The 20,842-nt window shown below is 38.4% G+C and overlaps 1 protein-coding gene across 8 annotated transcripts in view; it reads left to right on the top strand.

Moving 5' to 3' along the window:
* The window catches only part of DST (dystonin), a 487,209-nt gene that overhangs the window by 431,276 nt on the left and 35,091 nt on the right, over positions 1–20,842 (top strand). For all 8 annotated transcript variants that reach the window (XM_081247517.1, XM_081247515.1, XM_081247513.1 and 5 more), the window contains 12 exons: positions 1,087–1,318; positions 2,139–2,365; positions 4,018–4,140; positions 4,272–4,373; positions 6,410–6,511; positions 8,794–8,967; positions 9,286–9,441; positions 15,894–16,091; positions 16,434–16,562; positions 19,187–19,357; positions 20,198–20,353; positions 20,557–20,763. In XM_081247517.1, coding sequence (XP_081103643.1) covers positions 1,087–1,318; positions 2,139–2,365; positions 4,018–4,140; positions 4,272–4,373; positions 6,410–6,511; positions 8,794–8,967; positions 9,286–9,441; positions 15,894–16,091; positions 16,434–16,562; positions 19,187–19,357; positions 20,198–20,353; positions 20,557–20,763 — 1,977 coding nt within the window. The remainder of the gene's footprint in view (positions 1–1,086; positions 1,319–2,138; positions 2,366–4,017; positions 4,141–4,271; positions 4,374–6,409; positions 6,512–8,793; positions 8,968–9,285; positions 9,442–15,893; positions 16,092–16,433; positions 16,563–19,186; positions 19,358–20,197; positions 20,354–20,556; positions 20,764–20,842) is intronic.

Raw genomic sequence — 20,842 nt, forward strand, 5'->3', positions numbered from 1 at the left:
TCTGCCTGCTTATATATAAATAAAACATAATTTTCAATGATTTAAGAAGCATACAGCTGTCATCGTTGTCCAGATACCTAAATAAGTGTCCATGCAGAGTAGAATGTAGTGTTTGCCATCGGAAGAGATGAAAGAAAGTGTTACTATCATCATTAATGAAACATTCCCAAGACAGCAATAAGAAGAAAGACTATGAATGCTAGGCTGAATAAGAAGGAAAAAATTTGCAGTTGGAAATCGATTTTTTTTTTTCGTTTTGAAAATACCTTTTTCAAGAAGTTGATTTGCAGTTACCTACAGATTTTCCGTTTTGGTTTTTATCGTTAGATACACTGGCATGAGAGCGGTCCATTTTCTGTAATCCTGACCGATGATTCCTTTAACGTTGAGGATAGTGTAGAATCTGTAAATGAACAAGCGTTCGTAACTTTGCTTCATTGTCTGTGGTGACTTTGCAAGTGGAAATTTAAAATTCTTTCATGGATCTGACTATGTGTTTGGCCAGGAATTAAATATAAACTTCCATGACAACATCAGGAAGGTTTCTGGTTTTTTTAAATTTTTTAACACTTTTTAGTTCAGGAAACTCATAACTTAAGAAATCCCTTTCATCTCATCAAAACTGCCCATGAATTTTACATTTAATAATACAACTTTTTGAGGATGCCAAAATAATCCGTAAAAGTGAATAAAACTATCAGTGTTGATAGACAAACACCCAGATTATTGAACCTAATTTTCAAAGTTAATTTGAATTATGGTAAGATGAAGCACTAGTAAAATGCTGCCGTCAAGTGGTCCAATTATATATTAACATATACAGTTTCTTAATGAATTTACTCAGTTATTTGCAAGAAGCAGTCCCATCCCCATAAGCAGTGTGACACAGAGAGGTGCATATGAGTTGTGATTTTAGGAGTGTCTTCACACACCAGCTGGATGTAACTCTTTGGATGGATGTGTTAACAGAAAGGCCAAGGTTTCATTCTTGACTGTGACATTAGATAGGTGTGTTATCATTTTAAATCCCACCCTTGGCGTCACAGGTCTTTTCCCCCATAAATGGCCCTTCTCTTTCACTCCCAGTTCCACGACAAGATCGACCAGATCCTGGAGAGCCTGGAGCGCGTGGTGGAGCGTCTGCGGCAGCCGCCTTCCATCTCAGCAGAGGTGGAGAAGATCAAGGAGCAGGTCAATGAGAATAAGAACGTGGCGGTGGACATGGAGAAGCTGCAGCCTCTGTACGAGACCCTCAGACAGAGGGGAGAGGAGATGATCGCTCGGTCCCAGGGCACTGACAAAGACATATCTGCCAAAGGTAATCCTTTCAGGATAAGGGAACCACTGAACTTTACTCAAAACAATTGTGAATGTTCCTTGACAGTCCAGTTGCATATCAAGACACCAGATTTTAGAAAAGGTATTGCAGATGTGACATGTTTGGGGTGGAAGGGCTATGCACACCAGTCCCTTGTTAATGTCTTCCTGTGTTTGTGAAATCAGTTGAGTGACTACAACATGTGCCATGATACAAAAGCCATATGTTCTCCGGGCCCTTTAAATCAGTTGGTTAAGCATAATGGTAATAAGACCAAACCTAGGGGTATTTGTTCCTCTGACTACACTACTTTTATGTCATGGGTACTCTGTCCCATAGCCACAGAAATGGCAACCAGGACCCTAGCCAAGCACCTTAAATGTCTGAGCTGGGGTCAAAAGGAAGGGCCTGTGCAGAGGTCAGTGGAAATTCACTGTAAGAGGACACTAGAAGTAAGCCCAAAATATGTATCCTACTTTGTTGTGTTCCTGAGACTAAGCAGACATCTCTATTCTTGATTTGGAGAGCGTAAAGAATATACTAAGGCCAACCTTGGTGAACTCAGGTCTCCCCTGAGTTCACATGCCTCTGAGCGTTGTCTTTTGTCAGGAAACCTTGGTTCCGGAGGGCAGGACACCCTCAGGTCCTGTATTTGCCTGGAAAGGCCATTGGGCCCAGTGATACCCAGTAGACTGGGCTCAACCCAAATTTGGTCCAGGTTTAGATCCTTGGAAAATTGAATGATTGTTCCTGGGTGAATGAGAACGTTGTGCTTTATTGCTTAAAAGGTGTGTCTTTTTGATATTGTTCTGCTCTGTAGCTGTTCAGGATAAGCTAGACCAAATGGTTTTCATTTGGGAGAACATACACACACTGGTGGAAGAAAGGGAAGCCAAGCTACTGGATGTGATGGAATTAGCAGAGAAGTTCTGGTGTGATCACATGTCACTGGTGGTCACCACTAAAGATACTCAGGACTTCATCCGGGGTCTGGAGGATCCTGGGATCGATCCCTCGGTAGTAAAACAACAGCAAGAAGCAGCAGAGGTAAGCAGAGAATCTCATTTAAAGTTTAAAAAATAGGGCTTCCCTGGTGGCGCAGTGGTTGAGAGTCCACCTGCTGATGCAGGGGACGTGGGTTCGTGCCCCGGTCCGGGAAGATCCCACATGCCACGGAGCGGCTGGGCCCGTGAGCCATGGCCGTTGAGCCTGTGCGTCCGGAGCCTGTGCTCCGCAACAGGAGAGGCCACAACAGTGAGAGGCCCGCATACCGCAAAAACAAAAAAACAAACAAAAGTTTAAAAAGTAAGTTGTGGTAGCATGAATGTTGGATTCCTTTGGTATAAATATTTGGAATTACGCTATTAAAATTTATATTTGGTTCTGAAAGTGGAATGCACAGAGATGTAGTAGGGGACAGAGTCCACCCGCAGGTTTCCCATGGAGAATGTTTATTTAGAAAGTTTCTCTCCATCCCCATTGTTTCTGCCTTACTTCGGGGCCTTGTCATCTCTCTTTCTTGTCTAAGAAAGTAATCTGAGCGGTACCCCTGCCTGTGGAGTCTCTCTTCCTGCCAGCCTCTAACCTTGTTGCCCGTTGTCCCTCTAGATCTCCTCTTGCTGTCCTGCTGGTTAAAAGCCCTCAAGGCATCCACTGCCTACTGCCTAAAGTCCAAACTACCTGGAACATGGTATCAGCCTTTTCCATCCCAGCCTAGCCCAGGCCTGTGTTTCCAAAGCCATTTTTTTCGACTGCTCCTTTACCAAGCTCCTTCTCTTACGGCTTTCTCTGAAGCTGCCATGCTCTTTCTAGCATCTGAACCTTTGCACATTTTATTTCCTTAGCCTAGAATATCTTTCCTGCCACTCTCCTTGGCAGATCCCACTCAAGCTTCAAGGTTCAGTTGGATTGCCAGCCTCCACCCTCTTGTATACTCAGCTGAGTTAGTCCATCCGTATAACATTCTCATCACGCAAAGGACTTAACGCAGAGCATGACTTATCGTTGACTGTACCTGTGTCTTTCCCAGTGGACTCAGAGCCCCTTGAGTGGAATAGTCATATCTAATTTTCTCTGTATCTCCGATGCCTGGTTTGGGGCACGTTCATCCTTGGTAAATAAATGCATCTTGAATGAATAAGTGTATTTAACCAAGAAAATGAAAGCAAGGTAGAATACTGCATTTCTGTCATAGTTTTTGTTTGTTTGTTTGGTACTTTACATGTCCTGGGGTTAAAATGAAAATCTAGAGTTAGATTATCCTAAATCTACTAAGCAAATTACATTAATTTGTGTGAAGTCTCTGAACTCTTATGATACTTATGTCTATTTTAAATGTGTATTGCCAAACTAGTTGGTTTAAAAAACAAAAACAAAATGGCTTTCCATGCTTTTCAGTATTGTTGATTTTTTTTTGAAAGACTTATTCTTGTATATGTTACATGGAATTATTTCCTAAATACTGTCTTTATAATAAGCATTTGACATTTGTTCCTCAAAGGACACTGTTTTTTCTTTAAAATGGCTCTTGTGTTCCCTTGTTGAAAAAATTTAGTGCCGAAACTTAGAAAACAGAACGAAGAAAATAAAAATTGATTACAATCCTGCCTCCTAGAAATAACTACCATCAATGTCTGTGTGCATCTTTTTAGTTTCATTGTGGCTTGGCTTAAAAGTAAGACTGTCATTTCTTATTCTAGGCCATAAGGGAGGAGATAGACGGGTTGCAGGAAGAGCTGGATATGGTTATTAACCTGGGTTCTGAACTCATTGCCGCTTGCGGGGAACCTGACAAGCCCATTGTTAAGAAGAGTATAGACGAGGTACAACCTGCATGTTTTCTACTCTTATCAGAATGGTTTTTTAAAGGATTTTGCTAACTAAAGCATATTTGATAGAAGTAGTCGGAAACTCAACATATGATACTGAAAGAGTTCTAATATTTACATTGTAGTTAAATTCAGCCTGGGATTCTCTAAACAAAGCTTGGAAAGACCGGGTGGACAGACTTGAGGAGGCAATGCAGGCTGCTGTTCAGTACCAGGATGGACTGCAGGTAAGGCTTGCAGGGTCTCCTGGAGGGAGGGATCAGGTGATAAGTGATGCTTACAAATTCATGCATCAGTATGTCCCCGGAGCTGCAAGTGTGATGCAGTTAACTCACCTGCTTCAATTCATGCTTTGCCTTTTTGAAGAGATTTCTGACACTGGAGATATGTACAGATTCATATACACCCCTAATCACATTCTTATACACACATTCAGTGAAATTTACTTTGAAAAGAAATATTTTAACTTTTTAAAGTGAAAGTCACAGTATTTTTCATAAATGGCTCAACACCAGACAGTGAAATGGAGCTGAGTCTGAGTTCTGCTCTAGAGTTGAGTGGAATAAGATGAAAGGGGTAGACACTATCTAAAAATATCACCAAGCGTAGCACAAGTCAGATGTAAAGAAATTTGACTTGAAGCCAGTGTTCCCGGTGAACTAAAATAGATTTCTATTTTATTAGGTCATAATCTGTCATGCAAAAAGTGTTTTCTTCTTTCCCACGTATATAATTCCTTTTAATGGTTGTTTTTCACATCCCTCAAGGGTTCTCATTCAGTTCATTAACTAGTTTTTAAGTTTATTTTTTTAATATTAAAAATTCTCCTGTCAGTTGAGGCCAACTCAGGGATATTTCTCTCCCTACCTTCCTTAACTTTATTCCATTTCCTAACAGACTGGCAGCAGTTGAATCCTTCATCCAACCATATGGAAAAGGCCTCTCTAAGTATTTCCATAACACCAAGAGAATATTATTTTTAAAGCTCAGATGAGAACATCTTTTCCCTTTTATTAGGCCACTTCATTTCTATATTTATAAAAATAAATATCACAAGCCCAGCTTTATGCCAGCAGAGAAGTGTTTTGAACTTTGCAAATATATAAAAAATTCACTACACGTGACACCTTATTATAACCCCCCCTCCTTTTTATTTAACCAGAGTGATAATTTATTGGTTTGATAGCAGTGGCCAGTAACCAGTCAGGCTCTACGTCCATCTGTGAGGCCAGATCGTGATTTTCACATTGGTTTGGTGGGTCACAGAGGTTGTATCCTCTCCCGGGGCTGGAGATGGCTCTGCCACCACTGCAGCCGTTAGCCCCAGGAGGTCAGGGTCACAGCTGGACACGAAGGCTTGTCTCATCACCGTTGCTAGAAAAACAAGGCCCATCACAGGTCCTGCTGGTCCTAGGTCAGTAGCATCACCTGTGTGGGGATGAAAGGCAGTGATGGATTAAAAGAGCTGTAGGTAAGTGTCCAAAGCTGCAGACACTCCAGAGCTTTCAAGGTTTGATTGTAAAGTGAAATGCATTTTATTTCCCAAGTTGCTACTTAAGTTCTTAGGGTTTTATCATGATCAGTTTAAACTACCAGATATTTCCCAAGGTTTTTTTCTCAGTACTGTATGGCCTGGCAACTTCATTAAATGGCAGAATAATTTTGTTTATTCAGAACCTGAAAAAAAAAAATGTGAGTGGAGCCTTTTTAGATTGTTTGTGTTGCCTAAAACGAACAAGAAGATAGGAGATTTTGAAGTTTTGTTGCAGTTCAGAATAATGGTCTTAATCATTATATGTGCAGGATTTTAATGCTAATCTCAGTAATACAGAAGAGTTTACTTGAGACAAAGTGTTTCACATTCCAAACAGTAAACTTCTTGATTATTTGAATGAACAGATGCGTTTGAATCTTTTTCTTTCAATATATTTATACAATCTGCCTTTTAGGCAGACAGAGTACAGAGAATTTTATTTTGGTGAATTTATAAAACTTTTTTTTTCAAATAGACTTTTCTTGAAAGTTCTCAATATTCTAAGATTCTATTCAAGATAGAATTTCTTCTGCAAATTTGGATGCAAAATTGGAGGTTTCATCTATTTCATATTTAGGATAACTGTTCCAGTATATTGCCACTTTTACCTTATTTTTAAAACAGGCTCATTGCTTAATATCTTTATAGATTTATGATTATACTTTGCTATCGCACTTGAAGTAATTTCAAATATACTGTTATAATAACATGACCTAACGTGTTTTTCAGGCAATATTCGACTGGGTAGATATTGCAGGTGGCAAATTGGCTTCATTGTCTCCAATTGGAACAGATCTTGAAACTGTCAAGCAGCAGATTGAGGAGCTGAAGGTATGGGTAGGGGCTGAGAAATTCATCAAACGTTGCATTTTTAAGTTCTTGATTCATGGGATGCTTTATGCAAATTTATTTTATATAATTGAAGTGTTAAATTTTGATTATGGAACTGGTTTAATATAGTGCCCGCACATAATAGGTTATGTATAAGTGCTCGTTAAATAAAGGATACAAAATACTAGTAGTTTTTCTTACTAAATCAATTCCTGTTCATTATAGAAAAATCAGAAAATGCAAATTAGCAAAACACAATGTTATGTACCAAGAGTCAAGCACTCCTAAGATTTGATTTATAGCCTTTTATATATCCTCATACTGGGTGTAGGATGAGGTCTGAGGGCGTGTGTGTGTGTGTGTGTGTGTGTGTGTTTGACATATTTCATATGTATACTATACTGTAAGGATTTTTAGAACTTTATTATTCTGTAGTGTGTTATTGTCACTGATACATATACAGCAACATTTCTGTTTTCTTCCTTGTGTTCGGAGTAATCCAATTAGTCCAACAGTCTAAAGAAGGATCCTGTGGGTGGATGGGATTGGATGGGATCATAGTGTTTCCCAAAACGTTTGTTTTGTAAATGCTTGTTGTTTCCCATCTGCTTTCCTCTGTAATTTTTTTTCCTTTGTGGTTCTTGATCTCCAGCTGTGAAAATGGCTGAACTGTTTCCTCTGAATTCCTCTGTGCTGATGCTCATTTATCAAAGTGGGAGCAGCTATTTCCTCCCTAATTTTAAAGTCTCTATCTACAGAGACATCACAGCCCTTTCAATGAACTCTACTAGATTTTTACGTAAAATTATTATCTGGCTTTAAAAGAGTAGCATTTTTATCTCTAAGTGTGATATAGAATATTTCATTTAGAAAAAAATTGTTTCTTCTTGAGAATTTTACTGTTACCATCATTAGATTGTGTTTTTTTTTTTTCACTCTGTCGGCTCATGTAGTAAACACATGATATCCTTTATGTACAGTTACAGGTGTGGAGGAGGGTTTATTTTGGGTTTTACACATAGCTCAGCAGTTTTCATACAGCACACTGGATGAGGTGTTTGCCCTGAAATCAGGTGTCTGAAGTTGCATCTCCCTTCATCCACTTAGTAGCCAAATGGCCTCAGAAAAGTTATCTAACTGCTCTCACTTCTGTGTCCTTAGCTTAATTGGGGATAAAATGATTTTCTTTATAAGTTTATTGAGAACAACTTGACTATAGCAAGTATTCACTATGCTTTTGTTATTATTTTTAATTATTATTTTAATTTGCTTGAAAAAAATTGAGACTGCTTAGCCATTAATTGTTTATTATTTAATTATTTACTATTAGAGATTAAAATCAATACTTTATGAAAATACAGTTTCCTATTACATGTAACCACTGGTTAACCTGTATTGGTTGGCAAAGCCAGGATTATTACCTACATGTCATTAAGCACCAAGTGAGAGTAATGTTATTCTGAGTCAGTGCAAAGGATAAATAAATACTAATAAGCACAGCATAGCAGGAAATTCCCTGGTGGTCCATTGGTTAGGACTCAGCACTTTCACTGCCGGGGCCCGGGTTTGATCCCTGGTCAGGGAACTAAGATCCCGCAAGCCGCATAGCATGGCCACAAAGAAAAATAATATAAATAAATAAATAAACACAGCATAGCTACAGAAAACACAGAGTATTCAGTGACTTCAAGATGTGTGTGTGTGTTTTGAGCAGGAAATATTAATGTGAGTTTCTTAGAGATTTTTTTTTCTGAGTTTCATATATGTCAATATATATTTTGTTTTCTTCTTTCCTATAATTTCAGAACTCATTTATTGAATATGTATAATTAGACACTGGAAGAAGTTCATCCTTGAAATTTGTTAGTTCTTTATTATAGAGAACAGAAGTGAAATAGCAAAATTATAAATAAAAAATTGTTCCATCAGAAAACGTTGAATGAAGAGAAAATATTTCTTTTTCTTAATTTTTATTTTATACTGGAGTATAGTTGATTTACAATGTTGTGCTAGTTTCAGGTGTGAGAAAAGATTTCTTTTAATCATTTTTTATTTACAGTTTTTTCATCAGTAAACTCTGTGTCAATTCCTCTTCACCCCACCCCAATAAAAAGTGTGAATTAGAACAAACACCTAACCTGTAGAATTTTGGTTTGTTTAAAGTTACTGACGAGAACCTGCTGTTTAAAAATATAAATAAAATAAAATTCAAAAATTCCAAAAAAATAAAGTTACTGATGTATAACAAATTTTCCTTGTATGTCTCCTTTTTTAAAAAATAGCAATTTAAGTCAGAGGCGTATCAACAACAGATAGAAATGGAGAGACTGAACCATCAGGCAGAGCTCCTGCTAAAGAAAGTAACAGAAGAAAGTGATAAACACACTGTTCAGGACCCACTGATGGAGCTGAAATTGATATGGGACAGTCTGGATGAGAGGATCATCAACAGACAGGTAAATACCAATTTCAGGCTCGTATAATAATGTAAAATAACTGTTAAAAAGTAAAATTAGGATCCTGGACATAAACTTCAGGAGCCCCTAAATTCTCTTATTTCCTTGGAACTTTTCCTGCTTCTCACATGCTGTTTTTTTAACCACAAAATTTCAAACTTAACATATATGAGGATATGATGATTGGGCTTCACTGGATTTGCTTAAAGACTTATGCAGCATGAACCAATTGAACAGTTCACTCTTGTTTTATAAATATGGGTCATCCATCCTGTCAGACTCGTGGATCAATTGTCTTCCTCTCCTCTCTGTCTGCAGCACAAGCTGGAGGGCGCTCTGTTAGCACTGGGGCAGTTCCAGCACGCGCTGGACGAGTTGCTGGCGTGGCTCACGCACACCGAGGGCTTGCTCAGCGAACAGAAGCCTGTTGGAGGAGACCCCAAGGCCATTGAAATTGAACTCGCCAAGCATCATGTACGTAGCTGTTACGGCAGCCTCTCCTTCTTCTCTCTGCATTTCTAGTGTCACCAGATGTTTCTGGCCTGCTGCTTTTTTAGGCATTTATGGTTTTAGCCCACGTTCCTATTTGACATTGGCAACATAAGGTTGAACTACTTAAAATGCACTTCTTAAAAGGTGATAATCAAAATGTTTTTCTCGGGGCTTCCCTGGTGGCGCAGTGGTTGAGAGTCCGCCTGCCGATGCAGGGGACATGGGTTCGTGCCCCAGTCCGGGAAGATCCCACATGCCGTGGGGCGGCTGGGCCTGTGAGCCATGGCCGCTGAGCCTGCGCGTCTGGAGCCTGTGCTCCGCAACGGGAGAGGCCACAGCAGTGAGAGGCCTGCATACCGCAAAAAAAAAAAAAAAAAAAAAAAAAAAAGTTTTTCTCATCGGTCAAGGCAGTTATTGTCAAAAATAGCAAGAATGGGGAATTTCTGGCTAAATTTTAGGAGGACTGAATGACCAACACTGGAGGTTTAAATTTCTGATTATACCTGTGCTTGGGTGAAGGTAACATAGTTTTAAAAGCTGTTGGGGGCAGCCTGACAAGTCACAGTTGTCCTGCAGCTTCTGTGTGTGTTTCCTGTGGTCACCCTTCCCTCCATGCGTCTCTCCCTTGCTGCTTTTTGGCTTGTCATATATTTCTGTCTGTCTGTACATCTCTCATCATGTTGGGGTTTGTCCTTCTGTTTCTTTCTCTTACTTTTCACTGGCTTTTTGTGTCTTAGTCCTTTTCTTTCCAAGGTAGTTTTTAAAACTATTTATTATGTTTAGAAGAGTTTTTACATGTCATGTACTTGATTGAAAGCTTATAAGTGGAAAGTTTTTATCTTGAGATATATGCAAAATAGTTTCATATTGTTGTCATCTTTGTGGCACGTGGTTGATGATTATTAACAGAAAATTCCCCATCTTAAGTCAATGAGGCTTAATGAATAGATTTTATGCCCAGTAGAGTTTATCCTGACATTCAGCAGGCTTTCATAGAACTTTTAACATTCACATTATAGTTTTACCTTACTTAAAGTTAGGTCCTTAATCCTAATCTTAAATAAGTTTTCCTTGATTATCATATAGAAGCATTTGATTATTTTACATATTAACAGCATTTTAAAATAAGAGGTTTATAGCACTTTAAGATCATGATATTTTTGATTATTCTTGCTTTAGTTCTTCTTCCTTCATGTGTTTCCCCACAGTAACTGTTCCCTAATTTAAAATTTTCTTCCTTTTTTACCTCTTTCTGTCTGTATTTCTAATCATTGCCCAGCCATATCTGATTAAGCAATTAGGACTTATTTTGCATCATTAATATTTGTCCTCATATAATATCTATATTATACCTTTGCTAAGAGCAATAATGACCAGTCAGACTGACTCTGCATGTAACCAAAATGTTTATTCTCATAGGGTGAGTTTATAGCATTTACATTTTCATAAACTCAGGCATTGTCCTAAAAGTCACATACATCAGTGACAGGAACTTTGTAGAAGATGGTAGAGGTGGGAACATGCGGCACCCTGGTCCAGTTATTTTGGTGGAGATGAGTTAGGGACCTTTAGTTTCCTTTAGTCAGGGATCTTTCCTCCTTCCATTTCTTTCTTTTTTAAAAAATTTTGTTGAAGTATAGTTGATTTACAATGTTGTGTTAATTTCCGCTGTACAGCAAAGTGATTCAGTTATACATATATATTCTTTTCCATTATATTTTATCACAGGATATTGAATATAGTTCCCTGTGGTATACAGTAGGACCTTGTTGTTTACCCACCCTCCATATATACTAGTTGGCATCTGCTGGCCCCAAACTCCCAATCCTTCACTCCCCACTCTGCTTCCATTTCTGAAGGTCAAGGTTCAAGGACTCAGAATTGCCAGCACAGTTGCTGGAGGAAGGGAGGGGAGATTCCCATCCCTGTCCCGCCTTCTTCTCTGGCTCCTAGGCCATGGCTTATGTTGCAGGACTCCGACCATTTATAAGAACGAATTTTATAGAATTATCTTTTATGTTTTGACTGTGAAAATATTTAACTCTTACCTTTTGAAAGTGATGCCTATGTTAACATATCCAAGTACCTGCTTCTTATAAAGATCACTCCTTACTCAGTTGATTTTATAGCTTTTGAAAAACCTCCCTCACCAGATGCCCCAGAACACAAGTGGATGGAGTCAGAGGAACAGTGATCATGGACGGTTCGTGCCCTTGGCTGAAATCCTTCTGGTCTGGGTTTCCCAGATGTGGGTTGTCCCTCCCAGGATGACAGATGACACTCCTCTTCTCTCCTGTGCCAACCCGAGTCTGAGTGTAGGGGGAAGGGTTATCACAGACTTTTACCAACAATAGAGGAAGGTTTCTTCTGGTTTCCAAAAGCATAGCAGTCTTCTTGAAAGGAAACTGTTACTGAGCTGTATTTGTTCTTTGAGGTAATTCTTTTCAGTATAAGAAATTGTTTTTTTTAGCCCGCAGTTGTTTTTTGCACTTACCACTCTTGCCCCATGTTAGTGCATTTAAGTGTTATTAATCTATTCTTATATTCCCACCAGATAATAGAATAAGAAGGCATTATTTACTGGGATCTGTCATAGGCATTTCATATCGTATTTTCTAGTAAGAGAACAGCTAAATTGTGGAATGCTGGACTCACGTATTCCCCAGTAAATGGTGAAATGTCTTTCCCTTTAATGTTAGGGCCTCCTGGGGTTCGTTCCTATCACCTGAGCAGTTAATTCTAGCACCCTTAAAACCAGAGATGATAAAAGGGTATTCTGTGATCATTTGTTTCCTTTTTTTTTTTTTTACATCTTTATTGGAGTATAATTGCTTTACAATGGTGTGTTAGTTTCTGCTTTATAACAAAGTGGATCAGTTATACATATACATATATCCCCATATCTCTTCCCTCTTGCGTCTCCCTCCCTGCCACCCTCCCTATCCCACCCTTCTAGGTGGTCACAAAGCACGGAGCTGATCTCCCTGTGCTATGCAGCTGCTTCCCCCTAGCTATCTGTTTTACATTTGGTAGTGTATATATGTCCATGCCACTCTCTCACTTTGTCCCAGCTTACCCTTCCCCCTCCCCATATCCACAAGTCCATTCTCTAGTAGGTCTGCACCTTTATTGCCATCTTGCCCCTAGGTTCTTCATGACCACTTTTTTTTTTCTAGATTCCATATATATGTGTTAGCATACGGTATTTGTTTTTCTCTTTCTGACTTACTCTGTATGACAGACTCTAGGTCCATCCACCTCACGACAAATAACTCAATTTCGTTTCTTTTTATGACTAAGTAATATTCCATTGTATATATGTGCCACATCTTCTTTATCCATTCATCTGTCGATGGACACTTAGGTTGCTTCCATGTCCTGGCTATTGTAAATAGAGCTGCAGTGAGCATTGTGGTACATGACTCTTTTTTTTTTTTTTTTTTGCGGTACGCGGGCCTCTCACTGTTGTGGCCTCTCCCGTTGCGGAGCACAGGCTCCGGATGCGCAGGCTCAGCGGCCATGGCTCACGGGCCCAGCCGCTCCGCGGCATATGGGATCCTTCCAGACCGGGGCACGAACCCGTATCCCCTGCATCGGCAGGCGGACTCTCAACCACTGCGCCACTAGGGAGGCCCAACATGACTCTTTTTGAATTATGGTTTTTTCAGGGTATATGCCCAGTAGTGGGATTGCTGGGTCATATGGTAGTTCTATTTGTAGTTTTTTAAGGAACCTCCATACTGTTCTCCATAGTGGCTGTACCAATTTACATTCCCACCAGCAGTGCAAGAGTTTTCCCTTTTCTCCACACTGTCTCCAGCATTAATTGTTTGTAGATTTTTTGATGATGGCTATTCTGAACGGTGTGAGATGATATCTCATTGTAGTTTTGATTTGCATCTCTCTAGTGATTAATGATGTTGAGCATTCTTTCATGTGTTTGTTGGCAGTCTGTATATGTTCTTTGGAGAAATGTCTATTTAGGTCTTCTGCCCATTTTTGGATTGGGTTGTTTGTTTTTTTGTTATAGAGCTGCATGAGCTGCTTGTATATTTTGGAGATTAATCCTTTGTCAGTTGCTTCATTTGCAAATATTTTCTCCCATTGTGAGGGTTGTCTTTTCGTCTTGTTTATGGTTTCCTTTGCTGTGCAAAAGCTTTTAACTTTCATTAGATCCCATTTGTTTATTTTTGTTTTCAATTTCCATTTCTCTAGGAGGTGGGTCGAAAAGGATCTTGCTGTGATTTATGTCATAGAGTGTTCTGCCTGTGTTTTCCTCTAAGAGTTTGATAGTGTCTGGCCTTACATTTAGGTCTTTAATCCATTTTGAGTTTATTTTTGTGTATGGTGTTAGGGAGTGTTCTAATTTCATTCTTTTACATGTAGCTGTCCAGGTTTCCCAGCACCATTTATTGGGGAGGCTATCTTTTCTCCACTGTATATTCTTGCCTCCTTTATCAAAGATAAGGTGACCATATGTGCGGGGGTTTATTTCTGGGCTTTCTGTCCTGTTCCATTGATCTATATTTCTGTTTTTGTGCCATTACCTTAGTGTCTTGATTACTGTAGCTTTGTAATATAGTCTGAAGTCAAGCAGCCTGATTCCTCCAGCTCCGTTTTTCGTTCTCAAGATTGCTTTGGCTATTCGGGGACTTTTGTTTTTCCAAACAAATTTTGAAATTTTTTGTTCAAGTTCTGTGAGAAATGCCAGTGGTAGTTTGACAGGGATTGCATTGAATCTGTAGATTGCTTTGGGTAGTATAGTCATTTTCACAATGTTGATTCTTCCAATCCAAGAACATGGTATATCTCTCCATCTATTTGTATCATCTTTAATTTCTTTCATCAGTGTCTTATAATTTTCTGCATACAGGTCTTTTGTCTCCTTGGGTAGGTTTATTCCTAGATATTTTATTCTTTTTGTTGCAATGGTAAATGGGAGTGTTTCCTTGATTTCACTTTCAGATTTTTCATCATTAGTGTATAGGAATGCAAGAGATTTCTGTGCATTAATTTTGTATCCTGCTGCTTTACCAAATTCATTGATTAGCTCTAGTAATTTTCTGGTAGCATCTTTAGCATTCTTTATGTATAGTATCATGTCATCTGCAAACAGTGACAGCCTTACCTCTTCTTTTCCTATCTGGATTCCTTTTATTTCTTTTTTTCTCTGATTGCTGTGGCTAAAACTTCCAAAACTATGTTGAGTAATAGTGGTGAGAGTGGGCAACCTTGTCTTCTTCCTGATCTTAGTGGAAATGGTTTCAGTTTTTCACCATTGAGGATGATGTTGGCTGTGGGTTTGTCACATATGGCCTTTATTATATTGAGGTAAGTTCCCTGTATGCCTACGTTCTGAAGGGTTTTTATCATAAATGTGTGTTGAATTTTGTCGAAAGCTTTCTCTGCATCTATTGAGATGATCATATGGTTTTTCTCCTTCAATTTGTTAATATGGTGTATCACGTTGATTGATTTGCATATATTGAAGAATCCTTGCATTCCTGGGATAAACCCCACTTGATCATGTTATATGATCCTTTTAATGTGCTGTTGGATTCTGTTTGCTAGTGTTTTGTTGAGGATTTTTGCATCTATGTTCATCAGTGGTATTGGCCTGTAGTTTTCTTTCTTTGTGACATCTTTGTCTGGTTTTGGTATCAGGGTGATGGTGGCCTTGTAGAATGAGTTTGGGAGTGTTCCTCCCTCTGCTATATTTTGGAAGAGTTTGAGAAGGATAGGTGTTAGCTCTTCTCTAAATGTTTGATAGAATTCGCCTGTGAAGCCATCTGGTCCTGGGCTTTTGTTTGTTGGAAGATTTTTACTCACAGTTTCAATTTCAGTGCTTGTGATTGGTCTGTTCATATTTTCTATTTCTTCCTGATTCAGTCTCGGAAGGTTGTGCATTTCTAAGAATTTGTCCATTTCTTCCAGGTTGTCCATTTTATTGGCATATTGTTGCTTGTCATGACCTCTCATGTTTCCTTTTTAATTGTGCTAATTGTAAAACATGGCAATGTATTAATTTTATATTTGAATATATAGCAATATATATCTTCGAAATTGTTTACTCAAGACATGGAAATTAAGTTCAGTTAAAGTGAGCTTGAATCAAATGAATATTTTTAGAGCCTTTTAACTATAATCTCTATATACTTAATGTCATCAATTGCAAAACTCTTCTAGTGGGAAGAACTAGCAATGTTCTCAACATAATCATGTCAGGGGATGTTGGTAGATTGAAGAGATACCCAATAAAGCTGCAAAGTTAAGGGAATGGAAGTTCACCATTTTAAAAAGTTCATTAGTATTAAAACTCTACATATGTAGCTTCAGAACATTTCATAACCAGGAAATAAAAGAATTTCATTAGAAGCGATGCTAGCATGTTACAAACTAGCAAACATATTAAGTGTTAATCTGAATATTTTCAGGTGCTCCAAAATGATGTATTAGCCCATCAGTCCACCGTGGAAGCCGTGAATAAAGCAGGAAATGATCTGATCAAATCAAGTGCTGGAGAAGAAGCGAGCAACCTTCAGAACAAACTAGAGGTTTTGAATCAACGCTGGCAAAATGTTTTGGAAAAAACAGAACAAAGGAAGCAGCAGCTGGATGGTGCCTTACGCCAGGTGAATGAGAGAATAAATCCTGAAACTTTCTTGTGCCTTCAACACCAAGATGGCATGGCATTCTTTTATTGGTTTTCACACCCCTGTTTAGTTTTTATACTTCAAGAAGAGTAAAAAAAAAGTAGGATAAAGGACAGAGCTGAGAAGAACACAGCTCTCCAGTTCTTAGCATAGTAGTTTTATTGCTGGTTCTCCTGCTGAAGAAAAGCAAGTGGTCCAGAGGCCCCTGCCCTTGTTCAGAATGCATGGAGAGGCTTAGCAGGCTGGGGTTGTTTAAGCTTCATTTTTGGCTTCAAAGTGACCATATCTGGGGCCCAAACTTGAACCTCTCTCTCACTCCAGGCTAAAGGGTTCCACGGCGAAATCGAGGATTTGCAACAGTGGCTGACCGACACGGAGCGCCATCTGTTAGCATCCAAGCCTCTGGGAGGTTTACCGGAAACAGCCAGGGAACAGCTTAATGCCCACATGGTAATTATCTTATTTCCTACAGCTGTAGCCTCAGATTAAGAAACTGACTATTTTGTGTAGGCCCTGGTGATAAACAAACTGTGGGAGAAGGTTTAAAGGATATCCAGTTATGCAGCGGAAATCTCTATGTGTAAGTGCTAGAAACGCTGTTGATTAAATTTTTGAAGTCAGAACCTATTCTTTATTTTAAAGTTTAGTGTGTCAGTGTATGAAAAGAGGTTTTAGCGGTCTAGGCATTTTTTAGAAGCAAACCTTCCCCCATAAAATGATAAACTTGTATGGATAGTAATATAACATTGGGTAAATTATCAGCTGTGGCTCCTTGAGTGGAAAGAAAAATCCCTAAAGGAATCAGAAGAGACTTAACAGTTACTGCTGTGAGCATGAGATTCCCACCCAGTTTCATGGAAGGCTGGAAAATATGTTCTTATTCTGTGAAAACGAAGTTACGTATTTGCTCCTTTTAATGGTGTTGGGGCCGTATCTTCAACCTCACACCCACCAGGTTTGGACAAGAGGAGGCTTCTGTTTAATTGTCTGACCTGGAGCATCACATCATGCCTGCGGGCTGTTCCCGCCCAGAGTCTGTAGGCTGTCAACTCTTAAAGATAAGGAGGAAAAATAATGAAACTTGAGACTCTGGCTTTCTTTCCTAGGAGTATAGGCTGAGAAATTAAATTTAGACTACATTTGACCTATTGACATTTCCTATTCATGTCCCATCATAATTTAGCTCTAAAAGTTCTAAGAGAAAACAGTCTTTTTCAAATGTTGAATGCTTCTTAGGAAATAAAAGTAGAAGTACTTAGGGATTTGGCAAAAGAAATGGGCCACTGTACGTGAAAGTCTGTACTCTTTAGTCATGCCTAGTGTTGTTGTAAGATCTTACTAATAAAACTGCACTTGTTGGGAATAATTTTGAATTTGATGATTTGGAGAGGAAGTGACCATCTTGTAGGTGGAGTGAAGAAATACAACAGAAGTAACATCTTATTCATTTCACAATTGCCATAAGCAGTTAAAATGAATCTTATTAATCCTGTAGAGAATTTTCTAGAATCTCTATTCCTTCTTTTAGAAAATCATTGTGTATGTGGTTTTCTTGTTGTTAATATGTTAATATGTTAATATGTTGTTTTCTTGGTGCCACAAGGGACCCATTTGTTCACTGAAAAAATAATTGACTAAATAACTTGGGAGCACTTGTCTTTTCCATAAAATTTGGCTGTCTTCCAGATACCTCCTTACTTTCCTGTACTTGCATAGCTATTACAGTCCATTAAGTATAAGTTTAATGAATTCTTGAACAAACATGCATGAGATGGTTCTCTAATAAACAAATATTTTTAAATGGTAATTTAGAAGAATATAAGTAAAAAGTTGGAAAGCAAAGAGCTTATCTTTAGAATATTTTATTTTAGAAAAATATTACTTATCAGCATATTTGGTTTGGGTAGGATGTTTGCTGATATCATTTGCCAGATTATAGAATTCCATGATTTAAGAAATTCTAAAGAGTTACTGATACTTGTAATACTGTTTTAGTCATGTTCTTTTGATTTGGTTCTTTTAGACATGAAGGAAACTAGAAAAGTTGGAGTATTACTGTTTCCTGAGATTTAGCTGTATTTAGAAGCTTTGCTTTGATTAAAAGCTTTCAGTGGGTGATATTGTAAATATGTTGAGAGAGGGATTTTTTTAAGGTTTAAGAAATTACAAAGTTTTGAGACAATAAAAATGTTCTAGAATTAGTAGTGATGGTTGCACAGCCTTATGAATATACTAAAAACACTGAATTCTAGACTTTAAAATGCTGATTTTTATGGATTGTATCTCAATTTTAAAAATTAAAAAGTTGGAAATGTTAGATAGTATGTAATTTTTCAGTGGGAGCTATGATTTGACTCACATTGTAATTGAATCAATGGAATAGAACTGGTCTTACTTTTGACGTGAGTGTAACTGGTGTTTCATTTATCTTAAATTCTAAATTTGTTTAAGCAGTATTTTTATATTCTCTATAGAAGATACACACTACATTCTAGTGGAAAGCTTTAGAAATGTTATAACTGAGAAGAATATTCATAGGACCACAAGTTTGGCTACTGTGATTCCAAAGTCTGTGTCATCAACTTAAATGTCTTACTGTACTGGGTCTTGACCTTCTATCCACTGTGTGTCTTCTGAGCATAGAATTAAATTGTACCAAAAAAACAATATCACAGTCGTTGTTTTGTGTTCGAGGAGAGACTTAGAGAACCCATTTTACAGAGAAGGAAATCGAGGCTCAGGGAAGTTACGTTGCTCGCCCAAGTTCACAGAGCTGATTGGTTACTGTACATTGAAACCTTTCTTGATAACATTTAACATTACTGCTTCACTTGTGGGGTGGATTGATAACAATAGCACCATTTCTAAGATTTCTTGGTAGGCAGAGTGTGGCTATAGGTTTAGGTGTTCTTTCAGTATAGTGGAAAGTTTGAATGTGTCAGGGTTATTCTGTGTGCTGGATGGAGTTGAGTATATAATAAGGGGCTTGGGATTGATGACATGGAAAAAGAGTTCTGAGATTTTATTCTCTTAAAAATGATATAACTTCGGTGGGGGGGAATATCTCCATTTAGGAAATCTGTGCTGCCTTTGATGTTAAAGAAGAAACATATAAGAGTCTGATGCAGAAAGGCCAGCAGATGCTTGCAAGATGCCCCAAATCTGCAGAGACAAATATTGACCAAGACATAAATAACTTGAAAGAAAAATGGGAATCGGTGGAAACCAAGCTCAATGAAAGGAAGGTATGTGCCTTGATGAATATCATAGAGTGAATGTTTTCATTGTTTCATTTCATGGGTCTTACCTTATCTCCGAGTAGAATTGTCAGTGGAACATCTAATGATTCATGTTTAAGTTTTCTTTGTATATGTTTGGACATTTCATGGGCTCAGCTGAAAACAGTATTCTGTCTTAATGCAGAAGAACACAGTTGAAGGAATCTATTCAGACATAGATAAAGGTATATCATAGATCAAGTGTTAACTAGGTATAGTTTAAATCTGTGAACCACTGGAATTCTGGGTGGTTAAGTAATTCTAATCACATTTATTAAGCAAAAGGCAGGCTGTATGTAAGGCGGGGGTGGGGAGGGAGGGATACCAAGAAAGTGAGATGATTGTACATATAATAAGCACTTACATAACAAAAATCCATGAGGGGGAATTAAAAATCTTGCTATTTAATGCTATAAAAATGATAGGCTAAGAATACTAGATTATATGCCCTTGCTGACAGAGCATAATGTATATATATTCCATAGTGTTTTGACCTCCAAAATGAATTGTATGCATGTCAAATTTTCTTTTTCTAGATTCTGTTTAGTAATTCTGTGATTAATTGTCCCCAAACCACAGTTTTAGTGTATATTAAAATGGTTTTAGCTGTAGTGAGATGCTTCTTACTAAACTTGAAGGGGCTTGGTTAGCCAGTGTTCAAAAACTGTTTGGGGGATATAGACTATGCATAAATAAAGTATGGATGGGAAGGAAATCTGCCAGAGAGTGGTTAAACTTGTTGGGGCGGGGAGGGGGGAGGCGGGAAACCTTGAATATCATGAAATACTAAATAATCTGTCTTTGCAGGTTAAACTGGAAGAGGCCCTCACCTTGGCAATGGAATTCCACAGTTCCCTCCAGGACTTCATCAACTGGCTCACCCAGGCGGAGCAGACCCTAAACGTGGCTTCCCGGCCAAGCCTTATCTTGGACACCATCTTGTTTCAAATTGATGAACACAAGGTAAGCTGCATCCCGGATGGACAGCATTCCCTTCTCAGACCTTTTTAGACATCAGGCTGTTTTAATGGCAAAAGCATAAATTTGGTAGTTTGAACACTTTCTTTTGTCCTTTGAAACCAGCTTATGAGCCCGGAAGTATTTTCAAGATAGATGCGTTTTTCCTTTGTTTCTGATTGTACCTACCTCCCTTTTTTTTGGGAAAGGTCTTTGCCAATGAAGTAAATTCTCACCGGGAGCAGATCATAGAGCTGGACAAAACTGGAACCCACCTGAAGTATTTCAGTCAGAAACAAGATGTCGTTCTCATTAAGAATCTGCTTATCAGTGTACAGAGCCGCTGGGAGAAAGTGGTCCAGCGCTTAGTAGAAAGAGGAAGATCTTTGGACGATGCAAGGAAGAGGGCCAAGCAGGTAAACCTTTATAAAGATCCTCTGAACTTGGCAATGAATCAGGTCTATGTTATGTTATTAAATACACGTTATGTTATTA

Source organism: Mesoplodon bidens (genome assembly GCF_964165515.1).
Source record: "Mesoplodon bidens genome assembly, chromosome: 10".
Taxonomy (NCBI): Eukaryota; Metazoa; Chordata; class Mammalia; order Artiodactyla; family Ziphiidae; genus Mesoplodon; species Mesoplodon bidens.